At 41.3% G+C, this 21,934-nt stretch overlaps 1 protein-coding gene across 1 annotated transcript in view; it reads right to left on the bottom strand.

Annotated features, from left to right (window-relative positions):
- CPLX1 (complexin 1) overlaps positions 1-17,747 on the bottom strand; it is a gene marked incomplete at its 5' end in the record, with an annotated part of 42,374 nt that extends 24,627 nt beyond the window's left edge. The window contains one exon of the mRNA XM_017822447.1: positions 17,545-17,747. Within this exon, the coding sequence (XP_017677936.1) occupies positions 17,545-17,747 (203 nt within the window). The remainder of the gene's footprint in view (positions 1-17,544) is intronic.
- Positions 17,748-21,934: the final 4,187 nt, after the last annotated feature.

Raw genomic sequence — 21,934 nt, 5'->3', positions numbered from 1 at the left:
GTTATATTATGAAACAAACTTCTAACCTTGTACAAGAACCAATTCTTCCAACTTCAGATTAAATGCAGGCTCACTGGTACTATCTATCTGTATTTCTTTTTCTGATGTATCCACCCAACTGGCCCAATACCTACTATCTACAGTACAGGTCACCCAGGTTCCCTCTTTTCACATCAGTGCTGTTATCTAGCACCACCTTTGGCTGCAAACAACTTTATAAAATTTTCACCTCAGATGCATTGTTTGTGTCTTCTGTACCTGGAAAAAAATTTCAGCACTAATAACCATTGTGCAGAACTCACTTAATAGCTGATTAATATTATTGGAAGTATTGTTTCTTAGGCCATTTTTTTTAAACAAGCACCTTATTGCCTTTAATTCTTCCAGTTCTAAAGTTCTGCTTCTGCTCCTTTTCTTCCTTTACAAATTCTGGTACATTTTATGATCTTGAGCATATTATTTCCTTTATTTCAGTGTATTTTCTATTTTTAATGCTTACTTTTTTTTCCTCCAAGACTATCAGGATTTTTTGTATAATGAGGGCGTTCATGTGATAAAATGTGTTCAACAGTTTCAAATTATTAATTATGTTTTCCTAGTTAAATATGATCTTCTAGCTCATTTAGCCCAATATTGTTTTGAACTTTCTACAGCCACCCATCAGAAGTATCAAATAATTGTTCCTTGCTTATTTAAACTTAGCTTTGCAAACATGTTCAGGCCATGATCCCTTGCACCTGAGACTCATCCACCCTTAAGTATTGAGTTGAATTCCTACTTATTCGTCAAGATGAGGTCTTAAGATAGAATTTCCTTGTGAAAGCAACACCTCTTGATCTAGGAAAAATATTTCCAAGGATGTTTTTAGTCCTGCAGTAGCAGGCATGCAACATATTTCATTTTAGTTGAAGTCTCCCAGGAAAAAGACTTTTTTTCTACGCTTTCTAGGTAAGTATTTAAGATCCCTGAAGAGCTGAATATGCAGTTCTGTGCTGCAATATAGTTAGCCAAAGCAGACACAGCCCATCATGTATGAGAAGCATGGGAGTACCAGTTCAGAAATATTTGGGATCACTTGCCTCAGAGCCGCCTTAGGAAACACAGGCAACTTCACCATGTCAGAGGAAGGGTGTGGAATTCAGCATACGGTGCCAGGGAAGACCTGACCAAAGTTTAACCTGACAGGCTTTCCACTCACTATTAAAGAATGTTTCTATTCCTAGGCAATCTGGGCAACAGGTACAGCAAGTTGGTGGCACGTTGTCCAAGCTGCTTTCTTGCACTGGAGCAGTGTGGACATCAGTATGTAGGGAACCACAGGGAGGGACCAGGCAGGGTGGAAATTCTCTGGCCAACCAGGGACAGAGGTGTTTGTCAGAGCACTATTTTTACATCAGTTTGTAAGCACTACTACTGTTTCTATACAGAGCACAAAGGAGAGCCAGGAACCGCTCACTACCAGCCAGGAGACTGCAAAAACATGGAACCAGCTCATCCTCCAAACTTTATGCAGAGTAAAGGAGACCACGGTATCATGCCCACGGCCTGAAGTACAGCTACAGGATATTTATATCTCAGGATTGTAAGGCTGAGACACATAACTACAGCCTCTGTTGTGTTGAAGCTCTGCTGACAGCACTCCATTTCTGCACCTGACAGAATCCAGCAGCTCCTGTCAGGCACAAGCCTGCTGTTCAGAAACCTGCTGAGGACTAGGAGTGACCACCAGCTGCATTAATGGCTTCGGGAACAAATGGCAGGGACCTACTGCCATTTGCACACCCATTGAAGCTTCTTGCATAACTTAATGAAATAAGCTGAGCGAAATTTGTCATGACTTAAATAGTCGAAGGACAAAGAAAATATTGTCAACACTATTTAATACATAGAAAACTTCTCCAATCATGTAAGAAGATACTACATATGATATCAGGTTATGACATTTTATTATTAGTTGACACTTAGTGATATTGTCTCGGGAAAGACAAAAACACCTCCAGGCTATGTGAAAAGCAATCATGGAGCAGAAAGGCTGATACCTTGTGTCAGATTAACCAAAACCATCCCACAGTTAAACACAAACAGAAACAAAACAAGCTTAACTATCCACATAGAAATCATGCAAAGCTTCCTCCTTTGCAGTATGTGCCATATTCATGGCAAAACAACCCTGCACTTTTCCCCAGAGAATACTTCCACTGGTTCAGAACAAAGAATCGGAGCACACCAGCTCTCACAGATTCAAAAGAAAGGAAAAAACAGGTTTTAAATAGAAAACACTAAAAATGTTGGGCTTAACATAACAATACCATTGTTCCTGTATTATTCTGTAAATCTGCATTTAAACAAGTTAAATACTGCAGGATATTTCTCTGCAGTTTCTAAATAAAATTATAAATAAATTTTTCAGTTATTTTGAATTGTAGATAATATTTTGATTTGGGGTTGGTTTTATTTAAGTGAAAAAATACCTATGCATGCTTTATCTTGTTTAAGATTATAATCACCAGCCTACTGTGACTTTGAATTAATTGGAATTTTTTTTATTTTTCTTTCTTTCTGCTCTGGGGGTGGTGTGGAATCCAAATTTGATAAGGGACACAGAAGAAACTTGTACCTGTTCCTGCTATGCTCTGTGATGGTCTTCACAGTGGTATGTCTCCTTAAATGAACAGTGTAGCATAAGTGATAGGAAGCATAACAAATTTAGGTCTGCTGTCATTATTAGGATAGCAATCTATAATGGCCAGTCTTCGCGAGTGAAGATTTGGGAAAGGTCATTAACCCTTCGAGCCTGCGCAGTGGATTTTTTAGGTGAGACCCAGCGTGCGCTGAACTGAGCCCACCCTTTAATCCTGAGGTTCATCTGCCGGGGCCGAGCAAGCTTGGACAGTGGCAGTGAGGTCCCCAGGACGTAGGTTTGTTTAGAGTGACCTTCTCTTAGATGGATTGCCTTACAGGGCTGACGAGCTCCATCTGCCTGGGGGGCTGGGAATCGAACCCGGGTCGCAGAGGTGAGAGTCCTGCACCCTAACCACTAGACCATATACCAGAATGATTAACAACACTTATCTGTTACACAGTATTCTTCTCTTAGCTGTGGTATCATCTTCCTTTCTGCCTCCCAGCTGCACTGGAGGTGAAATTATCCTTATTCTTATGTGTTACTTCACCTTTCACCCTGTCACAAAAGTACCACCATAATTTCTGTTTCAGAAAGTGTGAGGCTGCTTGCTGGGGTGGAACTTACTGCACCTCCCAGACAATAAAGCCACTGCAATTCCTGAATTTTCACAAGCACTACCCATTAACTACAAATGAGGTTCTTGCCTTTGAGTTCTACTTTTGTAAACCAGGAACCATCAGAAGTTTTAGCCACTGTGATTAGGACTATACTGCATGCATGACTGGAGATTTTGAAAGCTGCAATAAAAAGCTTAATTGCTAGAAAGTGCACAGATTACCCTATTTAATCAGACTTGTGAAAACAGGGTTGTGTTCTGTTATCAAAGTCATGATAAAGGAGTCCAACATAGCCCTTTGTTAGCTCCGCACCAACTTATAAATTAGTCTGTTTCACAGGCATCCTGTTGTGCAGCTTCCAGTTTGATTTTTCATTCATATTGTGAAGTTCTTCACTGTGCCCTTGAGAACAGTAAAGCCAGGGAGTCCTGGCATTTCCTATCAAGGCCCACGTGCCTTAATAACTATTATTTCGCTTATCCAACACTTCAGAGCTTTCAGGTTTGATTTTAATTAGAGGAGCTGCGACATTTTTAGTATCTTTTAAGCAACTTCCTTACTTCACAATCATCATGCCCTGATTACAGAAGACTAGGAGAACAGGAACTGTGCAATGCTGTTTTAAGTTAGCTGCATTAGGAAGAGCCACAGTTTCGTCCTGTGGACTTTTTTTTACAAACTACTTCAAAGCTGTGCTTACCAAGAGTTAAGCTTTGAATTTTTTATTTATTTTAGATTTCTTTGTCAGAATTATGTACAAATTCATATGTGCACAACAATGCAGGGTTTACCACATTACTTCTGAGTCATCACTGAGCAAATGTCAAGAAATCCTCCTAAAAAAACAGAGTTACATTTTGTGTTAAAAGCTTGCAGGGTGTATGTGTGAGATAACGGAATTGATTTAATGCCTTTTGGTGCTACCAGGACAGAAAAAGCACCTTTAATGGTCTCTCTGCACCTGAACCACCCCCACCCTCTGTAAATCAATAGTTGGTTCCTCAACTCTACGTCACATCAGATTTGGGAGAAATTGATGAATTTTTCCATTTAGGTTTTGAACTAAAAATTCAAATTTCTTTCTAAACTACTTCCCACTACTAGAGGCAAACAGCCCATGACAGTCAAATAAATAATTTCACTAAGCTTGAGGTATACATTTTTCATTTCTGGGCACCCTCACTAAAAGCAGATGACAAATCACAGTCTTTCATAGAGCTATTGTGGTTATGCCAGTGCTCTTATTCATGCTGCCCTGTGGTTAAGACACTTGACAAGATATATGTCATAGAAATAGGCAGAGAGGAGCTTCAAATTATCATCTCCTGCCAGGATTTCAAATAGTGTTTTTTGTCTGCCTCAATAATACACACAAACAATAAGGGAAAAATGCAAGGAGTGCCCAAGTCACTGGGATTGGAAACCAAGATGTCTCAAAACTGTCCAAGTGGTGAGACTTCTTAATAAATATAATGTCATAGAGCATAAAGCCTTTCACCAAAGAAGTTTTGTCAAGGGTATGGTTTCATAACCATCTCTAGCAGATTTAAATTATTTTAATGGGTTCAAAGTCCGTGCTGTTGGGTATTTGCTCATTACCTGTCATGTGGTGCCTCTAACATACATGGGTTCAAGTGGATCATTAAACTGAATAGAAGAGACAAAGAGTGTAGGCAGGTCAGTTCACAGTTATGACACAGTGTGGTAGTACTGAATCGAAGGCAAAGCACCTTGACTTCTGTCCTTTGCCTGGGGCCTCTGTAAGTGCTCTCAGCACCCAGAAGTCCCACGTTTGCCCTTGAGAAACAGCTATATTTTGCAGGGAAAAACTGCCTGTTGGAAACCCAGGACCAGTCAGTAGGAGGAAAGGAACACAATCTTGTTTGGTTTAAAATCTGATTTTGCATTTGTGAGCCAAGCAGAGATAAAAAGCAGTGCTGGGAACATGAACTGACCATTTTATGTGAACAGCACAAGCAAAGAGCCAGAAGGCAGAAGAGAAAAATTAATACGAATGTTGGTCTGTTGAGTTCTCCCATAATCTGTGATTGCTTTTGTCTTATCACTGTGTTGGCTTTTGCCAACCAAATTCACTCAAAGATTCTTAGAAAAATTATTGATAACCAGACCTGTGACTCCAGCCTCTGAAAGGGCCCAGAGGATACATAATGTCTTTTACACAGGCTCTAATGTGACATGTCAGAGTGAGAGGCAGATCATGAGTAGCGTGACAGGCCTTTCTCTTTGACACTCACTGAGCCTGTCAAACAAGGTTGAGTGCTAAGTCTCTGAGAAAATTGACGCTTCAACAAGAGACCACGCACAGCTGTCTATGGAAAGAGTGCCTTCAGAGTAGTCCTGAGCCAGTTTGGTTCCTGTTCCTTCCCTAAAAGTGCCAGATGCCCTGCAGGAACAGAAGCATCCTTATCTCTGGGCATAGCTTGCCAGCTTCTTACTTGATATTCTCCCACTGCATGTTCAAAGTGAAGTCCTGAAGCACCCCCTACCTCTCTCTACTTCAAATTCACATCTAAAGCATATGGCAGGGCAGAATTACCCTAAACCACTTACCAAACACTCAGTCTGAATAACAGAAGAGTGGACATTTATGCAGAAGCAGACCAATGTTTTTCCATTTGTTTCTGTTTGCAGATCACCCTTCCCTAGCAAATGTCATGAAGGAGGAAGAGTCAGTTTAACCATGCATGGAAATTCAGCAACAGCACATTATTTGCCTTTGGAACAACCTGTAAGAAACATAACATACACCCTTACCCCACCTCCCCACTGAAAACCATTTTTGGGGGGATGGGATGTCCACCTTTCAAACACCTGTAGAGAGGTGAGTACACAGCCTCAGTTCCTCCTCTGGAATCTGTCTTCTTTCTCAAGACAAGGGAGAAAAGCAAATGAAGAGCAGAAGCACACATCAGACCGAGACACTGCTTCAAGAAAACATACAGGTTATTGCCTATTTTACTGGAAGTTAGGAGCGAAAGCTGGCTCTCTGTAATAGCACGGACAGATTTGCAAAGGCTGCAAGACCACACATAGGAGGCATTGTTGGTGTACTTCTTGACTTACAAAGCACCATCCATCTTTTAGGAGTTAACTAAAACAAGCATGCTTCTGTTACACAGCATCAGACTGACAGGGCACTGTGTTAAGCCAAGGAACTGTTCTCTCAGATTTCCAGAAGGCTCCATGTCATGTTTAAGGCTTTGGGGAGATCCAAGCATGACTCAAAAACATGTTTCTCTGTTTCTGCTTTAAATCTTCTCATTCATCTCTCCTATCAGAGCTGACCAGAAGCAAAAACACTGCAGACAAGAGTTGCAGTAGTAGCAATGAGGTATGGATGGAGACTGTATCAGAGGAGTTGTTCTCCTAAAACTTGCAGCCTCACTTCCAGATCAAAGTGTGATAAATTTAAGCCACAGATTTCAATTCCTACCTTGAGCTAAAACCCCATGTTATATGAGAATAACTCAAAGTGGACAGGGGCCGAAAAGTCTTCCTTCTCGTTCAACAGATTAACTGCAGAAAGTGGAGGTGCAGCCCTTACCCAATTGAAGGCAGTTTACTAGCTTCTTCCCTTCTAAACAAACCTAATAGTCACTCCAAATTATGGTGCATGGAAATCTGTGATTACGATACCAGAAGACAGGAGGTGAGAAAGTATTCTAGCCCGATATGCAGCTGGACCAAGCACACAGACATTGAAGCTGAGCCTCTGCTTCTCTGCAACACTGTTTTTCCACTTTTGCCTTTGCAGGCCAGGTTTACAGTTTAAATTGGTGTGTTCTGCCTATGGCATCTTAGCCACTCATTAAACAGGGGAAAGAAATGCTTTCAGCACCACCCACAAGTCAACAACCAATGATTCAACAGAAACCTCAGAATGTTGGAGAACAGTTGAGGAGTTTTCAAGAGACGTACACTGGGATGCCTCTATCTCCAAAACAACTGGGCAGCAGCTGGAATAAACTTTCAATCAGGCATGCAAGTCCCGATTAAAAAACACCTAGAAGACCCATTGTGCTTTCTGCACTATTCAAGGGGAAGTTTATCAGTTGCTTTTCCCACATCAGGCATTTACTTAGATTATCTTTGTGTTTTGATCTCCGGCTGAAGAATCCCTCCTCTAATTTAGAGTCAGCCTCTTCAACAAGGAGAATATATTTCCCTACAAATAAGCATGACACAAATAATCCAGTAGCTGTAAAATTACTAGTGAGATCCTACAGAACTACATGGTGCTAGTTTCAAAAGTAAGATCAGCCCTTTTATGACCCTAAATTTCTAATGAGCTGCTGGGAGGCCTAGGTTGGGACCAAAAGCACAAAAGCACAGTGCTCAGTATAGGCTGATGGTATTGTGAAGATCATGTCAACAGTTCCAGGAAAGGATGGGGAATCTGAGTGTGGTGGCCTGGAGCTGAAAGGCTGCCTTCTTCCTCCCTTCGTTGTAACCAAGGAAAAGAAATTCCTCTATGAAGTCTCCCACTCAAATAAATAACCTGAGCCTGTGCTCCCCAGCAGGAGTAGACATAGAGACAAGGTTGTGTTGAAAGCGAAAGGAGAGAACCCTAAAAAACCATAGCCCGTGGAAATGATGAAAGGGTGAATGTTTCCCTCCTTCTTTCCCAGCAGCAGCTAGTCTGTCTTCCCCAAACTCTCACATGGTCAAAGGAAGGCCACAGCCTTCCTCCTGCATCAGCAAGAGGACCGTCCTGGCCTGGAGCCTCCAAGAGGGCACTTTGCACTGGTGTCTGCTAAGACTAAGTTAGCTCTACTCATGACTGCCTCAAAGCTGGCCAACAAGGAAGGAAAGAGAACCCCCGAGATCCTTAGGAAGGCCATATGAATTTCCAGTCACTAGAAATAGGGCATGCAAACCATCCTTTCTTTTCTCAGCTTAACCATAAGCAGTAAGCATCTAAGGGAAACGAAGACACACAGCAGGCAAAGGCTACAGAACTAGGACAAGCAAAGCATGTTTTAAACTTTACCACCTTGTCCCATGCATGAACTCAGATCTGGCCTTATATGAGCCCTTCTTTCAGGCATGAGGTGACTAACTCTCTCTGACAATCTTAAATCCCAGACTGATGAAACTGAAAGCAATGCCGGAACAGATGCAGAACTTCATGGTGAGGCCAGCACAAAGTCACAGCTTGCTCTAAGGAAGCAGCAGCATTTCAAAGGCTGAGCCTGCCTCTGATGACTTTCATAGGAAAAGAATGATACCTCCATTAGCTGAGTCATGAAGGCGTCAGGCTGCATTCTTAAGCAGGCATAATTCCACTGGTCTCATTAATTCCTAGTTAGTTATATGATCGTTCAAGACTCAGATAACAAACTGCCAATAGAAGAGACATAATGTAGCTATTCCCTGATTTTAAGCAGTAATGGGAGCTCTTTGGCTGCAGCAAAAATGGAATAGACCTTTAAATCCTATTTGGTGACCTGCATAGTCCTTGAATCAGCTTGACTTAAAAAAGAATCAACAATGGTACAAGCCCTCCCCCTTGCATCTGATTTATAAGCAAGGAAAAAAGTTCCATGGAAAAAATGCTGTAGCTGTACTTATTAGAGGCAATGGTATTAATAAAATTACTGTCACAAAATTGTCTGCATTTTGAGGCTGACACAAGTAGCATGATCCAGAAAGATTCAAAGGACAGAGCCATCTACTTTTAAAGGTAAGATGAACCAAAAGATATGGAGTGGCTGTGTTGGAAGAAATCTCAGAGCCCCTCCAGCCACTTAGCCAAATTTTATACCACCCTGACTAAGTTTTTTTTCTATCAAGGAAAAAATATTTTATTCCCCAAAGCAGCATCCCTTGTTGTGATTTAGCCAAAAAATGATTCCATGTAGCCTTAGCTCTAGTGGCTAAAGAAATTCCAAGTGGGCAGGTGTGGGCACGGCAACCACTTCTAGAGACCAGTGACAATGGGATCATGGGTCATAAAGACACTGGGATGGCCTCCATTTCTAAGTCCTTAACTTCTGTCTGTCATGATCTGCTTGTCTGTGGAGGTGTCCAGGTTTTCAGGAAGAGAAAAAAAAACCATTTATAAAAGGGGTAGACTATATCCCTAAGCCTCCAGCTCAGGAAATTGATTCCCTACTCAAACACTGCATGATTTTGGGTAAGCCACTCAATTTCTCCACCTGTAAATCACGCACAGTAATGTTAAGTAAAAATTAATAATAACCACATTATTAATTAAATTATATAATTAATATAGTATTTACTATATTGTACATGATAGAATCTATCTAATTAATGTGCAAAATATCTAATATAAATAATTAAACTAAATACTAGTCATTAAAAATTACATTTTGGAGATCTCTTGAGAAAAAGCCTTTCCCCCTGTGTAGCTTGGTCGTGCCAGCTGATGTGAACAAGATCATCATTCAGTCACACTTACAATCACAAAGAGGCATCAAAAAGGCAGAAACAGTGCTAAATGGTATTTCAGAGGTAAATGCACAGTTGCAGTAGTACTGGAAATAAACTTGTAAAAGTTGAGATCCATATTTTGTGTCTCTTCAAGTACATGAGCCAAATGTGTGGAGTTCCAATGAGTCACATCAAGGACGGCTTGACACACTATTCAGATACCTTCCCTAGTTAAATTGCAGCACTAATAACTGTATGTCATCTGCTTGGGTTTATTTTGCACCCAATCCTGAGTGGGAGGACCCTCTCAGCAACGCGCGTAGGTTTTGCCAGTTAGGTCAGTAAAACAAAATTTAAGTGAGAATTTCATCTGAACGACTGTACAGGACACCCTAGTCAGTGAAAACCGGCTGTATTTCAAGAGACATTTCGGTAACTTCAGAAGCATCACCCAGTGGGATCTCGTTAGCAAGTATCCAAAGTGACATCTACTGGTATAGATTTGGACTAGCGTGAAACATAGAAACCAAGTTAGAGCAAGGCAGAGCTACACAAAGAAGCAGACTAATGAACCCCAAGGGAACTAGTGGGGGAATCAGCACCTTCTGGGTTCTGCTAAATAATGGAACCTCTAACTATTATGGAAGCACATTGCCAGTTTACTTCCAAGCTCCAATGGTTTGCTGAAGGTGCCTTCCTTTTATGAATCAAAAAAAAAAAGAAAGGCCTAAAGTTACAGCGCAGGAAGGAATGAATGCACGCAGCTTATCTCATTGGGGAAGTTCTGTTAGTTTAATGCCAAGAGATAAGACCTGACTCACAGTTCCATTCAGACCACCCAGAGAATTGTGTAGATATAGGTGGTTGGATTCACATAGGTCAAGACATGTTGTATATCCTGGGACTTCTAAGGGAATATAAAGGGAATATAAGGGAATATAAAAAAACCTACTAAATTATGTAGGAACAGAGTCTCTACAATAACTCTGAAGATGACCACCTTTAATAACGGCCTTGGAGGTCCTTACCAGGAACATCAATCCCTGTTCTGTGTTAAAAAGCACATCTGGGAAGGCATCATTCTCTCTCAACTTGTAAGAGAGACTGCTGAACTTAGACATACCCAAATAACTTTATTAACCTTTCACTTTCTGGCTGTGCTTCCTCTTACTGAAGGAGACCAGTTTGTTCACCCTTTCACGAAAGATAGTAACTGCCTTCCACACAAGGGGACTTTGGAGATACAAAGCAGAAAATTAAATCTTGTCTGGAATTTACGGAGGTTGAAAGTGGTAGGGAAGTGGGTGACTTAGTAAAATTGCAAAGGGCTGTAGTTTGGGAAGAAGTTTGATGCTAAAAATCTGTACTCTAAGCTATAGAGAAAACTGATAACAGAAACTCAAGAATCTGGCTGAGAGGCAACACAGGCCAGTCAGGACATCCTTACATACAACTGGTAGGGGGACAAGTTCTGGCAGAAGGTCAAAAGTCTAGTCCAGGTCAAATCACTTTATCCCCTTGGAACCCTCCAAATACCAATATGAAATGGGGTTACAATGTCCTTCAATCACCCTGCAGATGTGTTTCTTTCTTTTGAATCTGCCTGGGCTTCCTGCAGCTTCTACCATCTTCAATAACCAATGAATCAAATGTGGCCAGAACATCACAGGATGCTGCCCTTGCAAACTTCCTCACCCAGAACAGCCCATGATTTAATTGCTGCAAAGAGTGCAATTCTTTTCAGTTTTCATCACTGGTGCCATTACGACTGTTCCCGCTCATCCCACTCATCCATTCCACTTCATGGAAGGCACAATGTAATCCCTGTCTTGCAAATCATCACACTGGTCGTGTCATAGGCAAGCCTTTTTCTTTCTCATAGCTAGAGGGCCTGTGACCCAGTTGTAAACATTTCTGTCTATACTGCAAATAGAATCTGCACTGAACTAAACTAAGCAGAATATTTTTTCTTTGTTTTTTTACCTTGAATTATAAAAATCTACTGTAGGAACAGAAGAGTCCAGTTAATGATACCTCTCCATCTGTGCAGTATATATAGATTTCTGAAAATCTATTTTAAGGTTCCCACACTGAACAGTAGCCACATCTTCATTAGATCAAAAGTGCTGGACAAAAACTCACATCACTGGTTTAATATCAATTATTTAAATTGGAAGAGATCAGACAGAATCTTTGTGTTCATTGAGACATGAATTTTATCTTTTGAATTAGAGAACATGATTCATTGCTGAGGAAAACATTTTCTTTGAGATCTTTCACATTGTGGCATGCAAATAATACAATTTCAGTACTTTTTTCAGCTGTCGATAGTCTCCAATGAAAAATGTACTATATATTTCTTCCTCATGAGGAAAAACTGCACCATCAAAATTGCATTTTAAGGCAGTGAAATTTCAATCCATTGTACAGGGATTTTTAAAGCCCTTGGCAATATCTGCATCTGAAGGTATACAAGAATGAAACAAGAATGTTTAGCTAACAGTGGGAAGCTATTCTATAGCAACAAAGTTTTACCAAACCTAGGCTTGCACTCCTGAGCTTGGAGTTTAGTTTCAAAGGTCTGATATTGCTGAGGAACAGAGCCAATTCACATTTTGCTATCTCTCCTGCCCTACGACAGGATTTTAACAGCTATGCACCAGTTACATAAGGAAATATGCAAATTAAATATTAAAATTAAATAATTATATTATGTTGCATGCTGATTATCTCACGTAAGAATCTAGGGCTGCAGCTATAAATCCTGACTGCATTTTGGTCTGAGAGATTTAGTTCTAAAAGTAAGTTCAGCAATCAGATTTTAAAAAAAAGGCTCATTATGAGAACATTTTCCCACTGGAGAAGATAAAGACATTAGCTTAGGACTGCTCCCGTTGCCAGCAACCCAAATGTTCTTACTTTCTTAGAAGCAAATTCCAATACCATCCACCTTAAGGCATGGAAGACCAGAAAATTACAAGTCTTAAATATCCACAAAGAACTGAATATTTTTCATGGTTTTCTGGGACACAGTGTACTGCGTTCAGCTCTGGGGACTCCAACATGAGAAGGACATTGACCTGTTGGAGCGAGTCCAGAGGAGGGTCACAAGGATGAAATGAGTACTGAAGTACCTGTCCTACAAAAACAGGCTGAGAGGTTTGGGGTTCTTCAGCCTGGAGAAGAGAAGGCTCCAGGGAGACTTAGAGCAGCCTTCCTGTACCTAAAGGGGCTACAAAATATTTACAAGGGCCTAGACTGACAGGACAACAGGGAATGTCTTTAAATGGAAAGAGAGCAGGTTTAGATTAGATATAAGGTAGAAATTCCTTACTGTGAGGGTGTTGAGGCACTGGAGCAGGTTGCCCACAGAAGGTGTGGATGCCACATCCTTGGCAGTATTCAGGTCCAGATTGGATGGGGCTTTGAGCAATCTGATCTAGCAGAAGGTGTCCCTGTCCATGGCAGGGGCAGTTGGAACTGGATGATCTTTAAGGTCCCTTCCAATCCAAACCATTCTATGATTCTATGGACAATTCGAAATACTGCAGAGAATCTTACTGCCTAATCACTGAGAGCATTTAATGCCACAATAAGAAAAATAGGAAGAATTAGTGGCTCGCATCCAGAGACAGAAGGACGTACACTTAAACAGAACAAGGACTGCACATTCTCCTGCTGTGTGATATGCTGCCTGCAGGAACAAACACTAAACCCAGATTTCACCATTCCCTATTGCATGCAAAAGGACAAGAAGTCCTGAGCATTTCTTACTGTGTCACTGAGGATCACTGATGCAATAAGTTGCTAACGTTCTCCTGCCATCAAAGCTTTATTCACATAATGACCCTTCTGCTTTTATACCTTGGAAACACAAAACACTAAACAAAACTCTATCCTCCACCCTGATAAATCTCAGAGGAATCCATGCTTGCGATAAACTCAACTATGTTAGTAAATGCATAAAAATAATAGCAAATTAAACTCCCAAATGAGGAAATTCATTATATTGCCCTCAGAATTTCAACACATCGTATATGAGCTTGAAAACACACACTGTAAGGCATGACAGAGATGAAATACTAAGCATCTGCTTATTAAGAAAACAGTTGACTTTATGCTTCTAGGAATCACAGCTCTCCATTGCAGAAGACAAACATATAATCATGCACTGTGTCACAATCTTTACACAGCACCCAACAAAGTCAATTACAACTGTAGAGGTAACCTTAATTGTTCCAGCATTAGAATTTTCCACTTTACACCTTTCCATACTTTTCATGCAGATTTCATGCTTCAGTTGAAGGATGGGAATTTCTGTCAGTATAACTAAACTTCTGCTTTATATAGAACATGAATCCTTAATAATATAAGCACAAAAATCCTTATTAATATAACTAATTTTCTGCTTTGTAGGACATAAACCAAAACCATGTGCTGTACAGCACATGACCAGCACATAAGGCTGGACAAAGACATGATGGGCCAGAGATATTTCCCCCTTTTACTCTGAGAACTGAACCACTGAGGAAGCTCACACTCCATCTCAAGCATGGACTAAATTCAAACCTAAATTCTGTCTTGAAGTCAAGACATTTGGACAGAGGACCAAGCTTACATAATTTTTGGTTTAAACCCATCATTGTGAGGATAGCCCAGACCTTTTGCTACTTTTCAGCATGGGTTCAGCAATGCTGACTGCCTAAACATGTGTGAGGTTTTCAGGAAGCCAGACTACGGACACTGTCTCATTAACAGCCAAGACAGGTAGAGTGTTAATAACAAAGCATGGACTAGGGCTTCCTCGGGACTAGGTTCTGCAACAGTGGTGGAAATAATTAATTATGTAAATAAGTAAGTACAGATTATTACATGAAGAAAATAATTAGCTGAGGTATGCAGGTGTGCACAGACACAAACAAGCTCATCTGTTTATAGAAGGCCATATTCCACCCAAGAGCCGTGGAAACAAAAGCTGCTGCAGCATAACAAGATGATAGTACTTGGTATTAGCAAGGTAACAGGGATATTAGCTATCCAGAGCCTCACCTACCAGACACAGGGGCACTGAAGGCCTCTTGGCACTCTTGCCTGTGTTGGTCAAGTGTGGCATCTCTTCCCAGGGACAGCTATAATAGGGCCCAGAAGATCTGTGAGGCATTAATGTTAAGACCAAGAACAGATCAGATCAGAAGGCAAGCTGCATACACATCTCTTGGGGTAGGAGGAAGCTGGAGTGTACCCCAGTTACATTCTTTACATTCTTTCAGTCCATTTTCACTATCAGGTGCCGGACTACACTGGGTAGAAGCTTAGACAACTGTTAGTCCAGTTATTTCTAAATGTCATGTCCAAATATCATTCTTAAAAATTAATTTCCAAATGAGAGTGCAGCATATTTTTTACTGAAAAAAATATCTGATTTCTGCATAATTTATACTATTCTTTCCCTAAGTCATTTCTGTGCCCAGCTGCCATGCTGGGCTAAGGGCATATGCGTCTCAATTTAACAGACTGGATTTAAAACCAGAAGTTAACACAAGCTTAATGTAACACAAGCAAATGGCATTTGTCATTATTCCTTTCAAGCTTGCCATAGCTCCCACATTTCCTGAAGCCCTAAACAAGAGAGTGCATTCATCACATTTGTTGGAAAGCCAAGGCAAAAAGTCAAAAACAACAAACATCATCAGTCTGTTCCTTCTGTCAGCCTCACCTAGAACGTTATTAACTAATTGATGAAAATGCGATTTCATGGCTTGTTTCCCCAACATCCTGCAGCTGCACTAAAGGACTAACTTTGTGACTGTGGGTTCATGACCTAGGGCATGCACTTTCAAACCTGTATTCTGTGTAAATAATCTGTTCCTACTCATTCACTCAACTTAATTGCTCATTTCTCACTCTTTCTTGTGAGAAATGAGGAAATATCATCATGGAGCTGTCTAAAACTTCAAGTGTCCTGGATTTAATCCATACCTGTTAAAAACAACTTGTGTATGTATACATACTGGACAAAACTTCTGTTTCAGTTTTCTCCTTTTATACATTTTTGCTTTCACTGGAGTTGGCAAAGAAATTAAGGTAATTTCTAAATAATCAAGTAATGGAGGAAATAATCCAGCTATTTCTTTGATTCTTTCAATATTTGTTTTGTATTTCCAGCCACCAATCAACAGTACTTGAAGACAGAGCCTTGGATATAATCAAATCTATCTCTTTGTCAGGATGAAGTAATGTCTCTTTCATGAATTCTCAAACATAAAAAAAAAAAAAAAAAGAAAAAGAAAAATACAGCTCCTTTCTACAGCCTTATTCATCTTTTCTGATTCTGCAGAAAACACCTTCATTTTTCAAATGCATGCTACCTGGATCACTCACAGGAGAAAGAAAACCATAGGAAAGAAACCAAGCCCCTCTGTTTTCATAATCCTGGTGTCCTGCCCAAAGCAGGACCTTCTGATGCTAATCTCAAAGGTAGCCCACCACACCATTAGAAAAGCTGCAGTCCAGAGCCTTGACTGAGGCCAGATAATGCTCCTCCAAGTATTCTTGCTCTCTCTCTCTCTGCAGACCCAACTCCTTGCCATATTGCTCAAGGATTCAATGCATTTCCAAGAGACTTTGCCACCCAGTACTCAGCCAATTTGGCAAAGTCTAGATAGCTGCCAGTATCACAGGGAAATACCCACTGGCTGGATGCTTGACTCAAGCTCAGGCTACATCCTACTCATGAATGTGATCACCTTGAAATTATAACAGAGTCCATCTCAGACTTTTAAAATGCTTTTACAGCAGTTTGCCCAGCAAGAAAAATACAACCCCCATCTACCTCTGGGAACACTTCAATGGTCTGGCAGAAGAGATAGTGACTAGTGGAAACAGGGCATTAGATCATTTGCCTGCAACTCAGAAATTCATTACATTTTCTTTCACCCGCATGATGTATGTAATTGCTTAGAAACAGTTCCACCTATAACATATATTAAACATATTATGCACACATTTATATGCTTATATTAGTATACTAAACTCTCTAGATATATATTGATTAAATACATTATTGCTGGGGTTTTTCAGCCTGGAGAAGAGAAGGCTCTGGGGAGACCTCATTGCAAACTTCAGTACCTTAAGGGGACTTATAAAAAGAAAGGACAGGAAATTTTTATACAGGCACGTAGTGACAGGACAAGGGCAATGGTTTTAAACTGAAAGAGAATGGGTTTAGACTAGCTATTAGGAAGAAGCTCTTTCCTCAGAGGTCAGCGAGGCACTGGAACAGGTTGCCCAGGGAAGCTGTGGATGCCCCATCTCTGGAAGTGTTCAAGGTCAGGTCGGATGGTGTCCTGAGCAACCTGATCTAGTGAACGACATCCCTGCCAACGGTAGAGGGCTTGGAACTAGATGATCTTTAAAATTCCTTCCAACCCAAACCATTCTATGGTTCTCTGATTATAAAACAACAAATTTTGACCAGGTAGAGCTTCTGCATCTGGCTGTCTTGTAACTAGCACCCTCCTTTAAATAATACCTTTCTCTGGCAGAGTCACAGGTAGACAATTACCTCCAAGTCCTTTCTTTTCTTAGAAGCATAATCCCAAATTCCTTATGTGCAGAACTATTCTCAGTAACTCTTTCCAAAATTCACTATGCCACCAGAGAAATTCATCCCTACTCGGGTTTCCATCCTTAATCATGAGGATTGGGTTGGAAGTTTGGCCCAGTGCAGGCATAAGGAATAGTGCACAAGATTATAAAGTTCAGTGTGGCAAAGTAATTACCTGGCTCTATTCAGGTGTTCAGGGAACTAGTCACAAATCATCTGAAAACAGCTGTTCTCCACTGGGCATTGATTTGACCAGCATGTGCTGAAAGCCAGACACCTACCTTGTCTCGAATCCCTTGTCTCATAACTTCTCTTTCAGCCTCCATCTTGGCATATTTGGCTTTCCTCTCTTCCTCTTGTTGCCTGAGGGCTTCCTGTCGTTCCTCTTCTTTCTTGGCAGCATCTGGGTCTTTCTCCTCATCTCCACCCAGCATCTTCCCCATGTCTTTGGTAGCCCCTGGAGAAAGCACAAAAGAAAATAAGCCTTGTTAGAATGCAGTGAAAACCACCATGATGCCAGCTTTCTCCTTCCCCACACTCAGGACCATCTTTCACTCGCTCTGCATCTGGAAAGGTTTCACCTTTCACTGAGGAGGCAGCACACTCCCCCCCGGAGGCAGGAGGTGGGCAAAGCACTCAGCCTGACCAGATGAGTTACCCAGCACTGGCACGAGAAGCACCACAGCAAAAGGAAGTGACTACATCTGTAGACTTCCATGATGGCAGCATAGTTGGTTTGCAGTCCTGAAGGGGACAAGCTGCCTACACAATGTTTTCACTTCATTAGTTCAGTCAAGTGGTTGAAGATTGATTTTGAAGGGTCTTTAATGTAATAGGCAGGTAATACCTCCAGAATGAAATGACACCAGGGCTAGGAAAGGAATTTGAAATCTTGATTGAAGGGATGAGTAATCACAGCCTTAATGGTTGTCAGGAATTACACACCCCATGGCAAGTAGGACCACACAGCACTAACAAACATTCAGAGTTGTTGATGAATTCTAGGCTCTTACTGTGGATCAGAAAGAAGCATCTCTGCTTGTCTCTTGTCTGCCCTTGGACACCATCACCTCTAATGCTTAGTATGTAAGTAAGATCCTGGCTCTGCCTTGTCCTTTTTCTAGCCCTGAATACACATTAGTCCCAAATTTTCAATCCCTGTGTGTTCCTGAGACAGCTTTTTGCTGTTGTACAAAGCCCTTGCACAGCCATTCAAAGAGGTGACTTCCTGCATGCCCTCCTGTCCCTACAGGGCTGCATAAACCCATTCACCCTGTATTTCAGAGACACTTCTATTAGCAAATCACTGTCAATCATTCAGCTGGGCAGGAAAGCAGATGCTGGGGAAAGGGGAAAGCGTGTATTGTGATACTGCATCATCAGAGCACCAGAGGGTCGCAGCAGGATCAAGCCTGGTTACATGGATGAAGTAAAGACACATGTCCTTTGGAAGCTGCCTTGTACCTTGCCTGGAGCAGGAATACACTCTGCATCATTTACTAAAATAGTTTCCTTCACCCTGGAAAAACACTGGAGGCAGCTGGTTAGTTGCTGTCCTTATTTGCTGAGTCAGGACACCTCCAAATTGGCTCACTGCTGGCTGAGACTTAACTGAATTAATCTCAGACAGCCTTGTTGTAACGCACAGTCACAGGCACATACGTGTATCCATATTTATCATCTCTCGTCTTACAAAGGCTTAGGCTGGAAGGAGACACCATCAAAGTCCTTCCAAATAATTGTTTGTTTGCATTATCACAGGTTTTCACAACCCCTTATGTCTCCCCTATAAATTACCTCTTTGGTATGTCAACTCTGTTTGGAGGACTGTTTGTTTTTGTGTTCCACATCAGTTCTCGGGATAATGATGCCAAACCCTTGGTCCTTAAAGGCAGAAACATCTGCAACCTGTCAGAATGATTCCCCTGAATTGCCCCAGTAATCACAGAATCACAGAAATATTCTGAGTTGGAAGGGACCCACAAGGTGATCATCATTCAGTTCAGCTCTTAAGTCAGTGGCCCATACAGGGATTGAATCCGTAACTTTAATGTTATTAGCACCAGGCTCTAAACAACTGAGTTATGGCAGTTATCAGATTAACTATTGCCTCTAATAAACACCAAAGAACTTTCTAAGAGGTAAGCAATTCCTTTTTCTCTCCACATTTCTTTTCCAGGTCAGATGTTTTCCCAGAGCTCTAAACTGAAAGCAACCCTGAATCAAAAACAACCCTCCAACCCCCCAAAATGTGACAGAGAAATGTCCCCTTTACATCTCCCACAGAGAAGCATGGGGAAACTAAGCCTCACAAGATCAGGCCGTTATACACAGGGGTTTTTTTGTCAGGTGAGAAATAATAACAATAGCAAACATGACTGTCTCCATTCAGCTAGCTGAACCACAAGCCTGTTGACACTTCCACTGTTGGGAAATCTGTCACTAAAAATAGAAAGACACCCAGGGACCCCAAACAAACCCCACCTGGAATACTCACGGTCCCTATCTACTGTCAGTCTTCCTCTACTAAAATTTTGCATCCTTCTTTGCAAGGTCAGAGTAGTACAGGAACTCTTGCATATGGAGGGCAAATTTACTCAGACCATCTGGTGATTTCTTTCCTGTCACGCAAGGGAGGCTAACTGAAATTGCAAGAAAGATGAAATTTCATAGCAAATGCAAAGGAAATGCAGCCTAGTTGGGTCACACATTCCTACTGCAGGAATCTCTCTAAGCAGCCTTACTGTGTATACATCATTGATCACCAGTGCCACTAACACTGTTAATTTCTGGACCCCCTTGAACAGATTTTTTCCACTGATGATCAGTGGAACTGATTTGGGTTAAATAATCTTTCAAGTTTATCTCTTTTAACTTCTCTCCACCTAGAGCTTCTCAGACAGTATAATACACTAGTTACTTAGGAAACAGAATTCAGCAGCAGAAAGAGACTATTTTTTCCCTCTAAGCACTAATTCTAGGCTATCATTAAGTTATAATGTCAGCTCAGCTCATCATGTAAGAAACAAAATTGCATAACTTTCTTTTATCTCTTAGGCAAGAAGAAGATTTTAAATACTTTAGCATTGATTTTGCAGTTATTCAGCACACAGGACACTGAGAACAACAAGAATGCAGTTTCAGGGTCCTCACAGGCTCTCTTAATTCACCTCTGATTTCAAAGTCACTTTGTAAATGTGCAAAATGCCGCACTGTGGTATCACTGTTAACTGATTGTAAAGAAATGTACTATGAGAACAAAACTGTTACACTACACTTCAACTAAGGTCCCTTTTGTTACTTCTGGTGAAGAAAAGCTTTTTTTTCCATCTCATTTGTTCTTCATCCTAAACTTCAGACTTTGTTGTAAACACTGTCTGGATAATAGCTTCTGTTCTTAGCAGCTCAGCACTGAATGCTCGAGAGATTTGATCTACATTCAGCTGAGGTGCTGCTGTTACAGGCACAAGCAGAAGGAAAGAGCAGTTGTTCTGTCCTCAAGCCTACTTTTGAAGCTTTCAGGGAAAGAGAGGGGAAGGACACACACACTGAATCTGTTCATATGATAAGCCTAGGTCTTTTCGTCTTCTTTCACATCCCAGCCATGACATCTACCTTGACATAAAGAGAAAATAGAGACTGCCACAGTAACCACTAGTCAGTGAGGAGTTTCAATCAACATTATTTTTAACATCTCTAGACAAGGCTACAGGAAGAAACCAGAAATGGCTAAAGCTCCAGGACAACACGTGCTGTCACCGTTCTGGCTACAATAAACAGCCCTGTCAGCAAAGGATAAAAAAACTTCCATAAGGGAAAGCATCCCAGAGGTGGCATGTTTAGAAGACAAGTGGCATGGCAGTTATTTCAAAGTAATAGTCCTGTCCTTGACCCATATGGGCTAAATAGCTAGAAAATCAGGTGTTAAACCAAATACTGTGAGGGCACTCAGATATGATGGGCTGGTTTGGCTGAGGTAGAGTTAATTTTCTTCACAGTGACCAGTAACAGGCTGTGTTTTGGACATGTGCTGAACACAGCGTTGATAAAATAATTTTTATTACTGCTGAGCAGTGCCTGTACAGAGCCAAGGCCTGTTCTGCTTTTCATAGAGACACACTGGCAAGGAGGCTGGGAGTGAATTGGAAACTGGGAGGAGACACAGCTGGGACAGCTGACCCCAGATGACCAAAGGGATATTCCAGACCACAGGACATCATGCTCAGTATATAAAGTGGGGGGAAGAAGAAGGAAGGTGGGGGAGGATGTTTGGAGTGATGGTATTTGTCTTTCCAAGTAACCATGGGGCCCTGCTCTCCTGGAGATGGCTGGACACCTGCTGGCCCACGGGAAGCAGTGAATTAATTCCTTGTTTTGCTTTTCTTGAATGTATGGCTTTTGCTTTCCCTATTAAACTGCCTTTATCTCAACCCACACATTTTCTAGCTGCTGGGGGAGTGAGCAAGCAGCTGCGTGGTTGCTGGCTAGGTGTTACAACATACAGTTTCATGTCAGTTTTGCTGGTTTAAGTTGTCACCAGCCATCTGAAAAACAGTAATACAGTTTTTCAGGTACATATGGGAGACGTTTCCCAGTGAAATAGCTGAAAAGCAGGTCACCTGCCTGGAAAGCAGTTTTACAGTAAAGGCCTTGGTGTCCTGGTGGACAACA

The sequence above is a fragment of the Lepidothrix coronata genome, unplaced genomic scaffold, assembly GCF_001604755.1.
Source record: "Lepidothrix coronata isolate B3197 unplaced genomic scaffold, Lepidothrix_coronata-1.0 Scaffold98, whole genome shotgun sequence".
NCBI lineage: Eukaryota > Metazoa > Chordata > Aves > Passeriformes > Pipridae > Lepidothrix > Lepidothrix coronata.
This window is presented reverse-complemented; position numbering and strand designations above follow the sequence as displayed.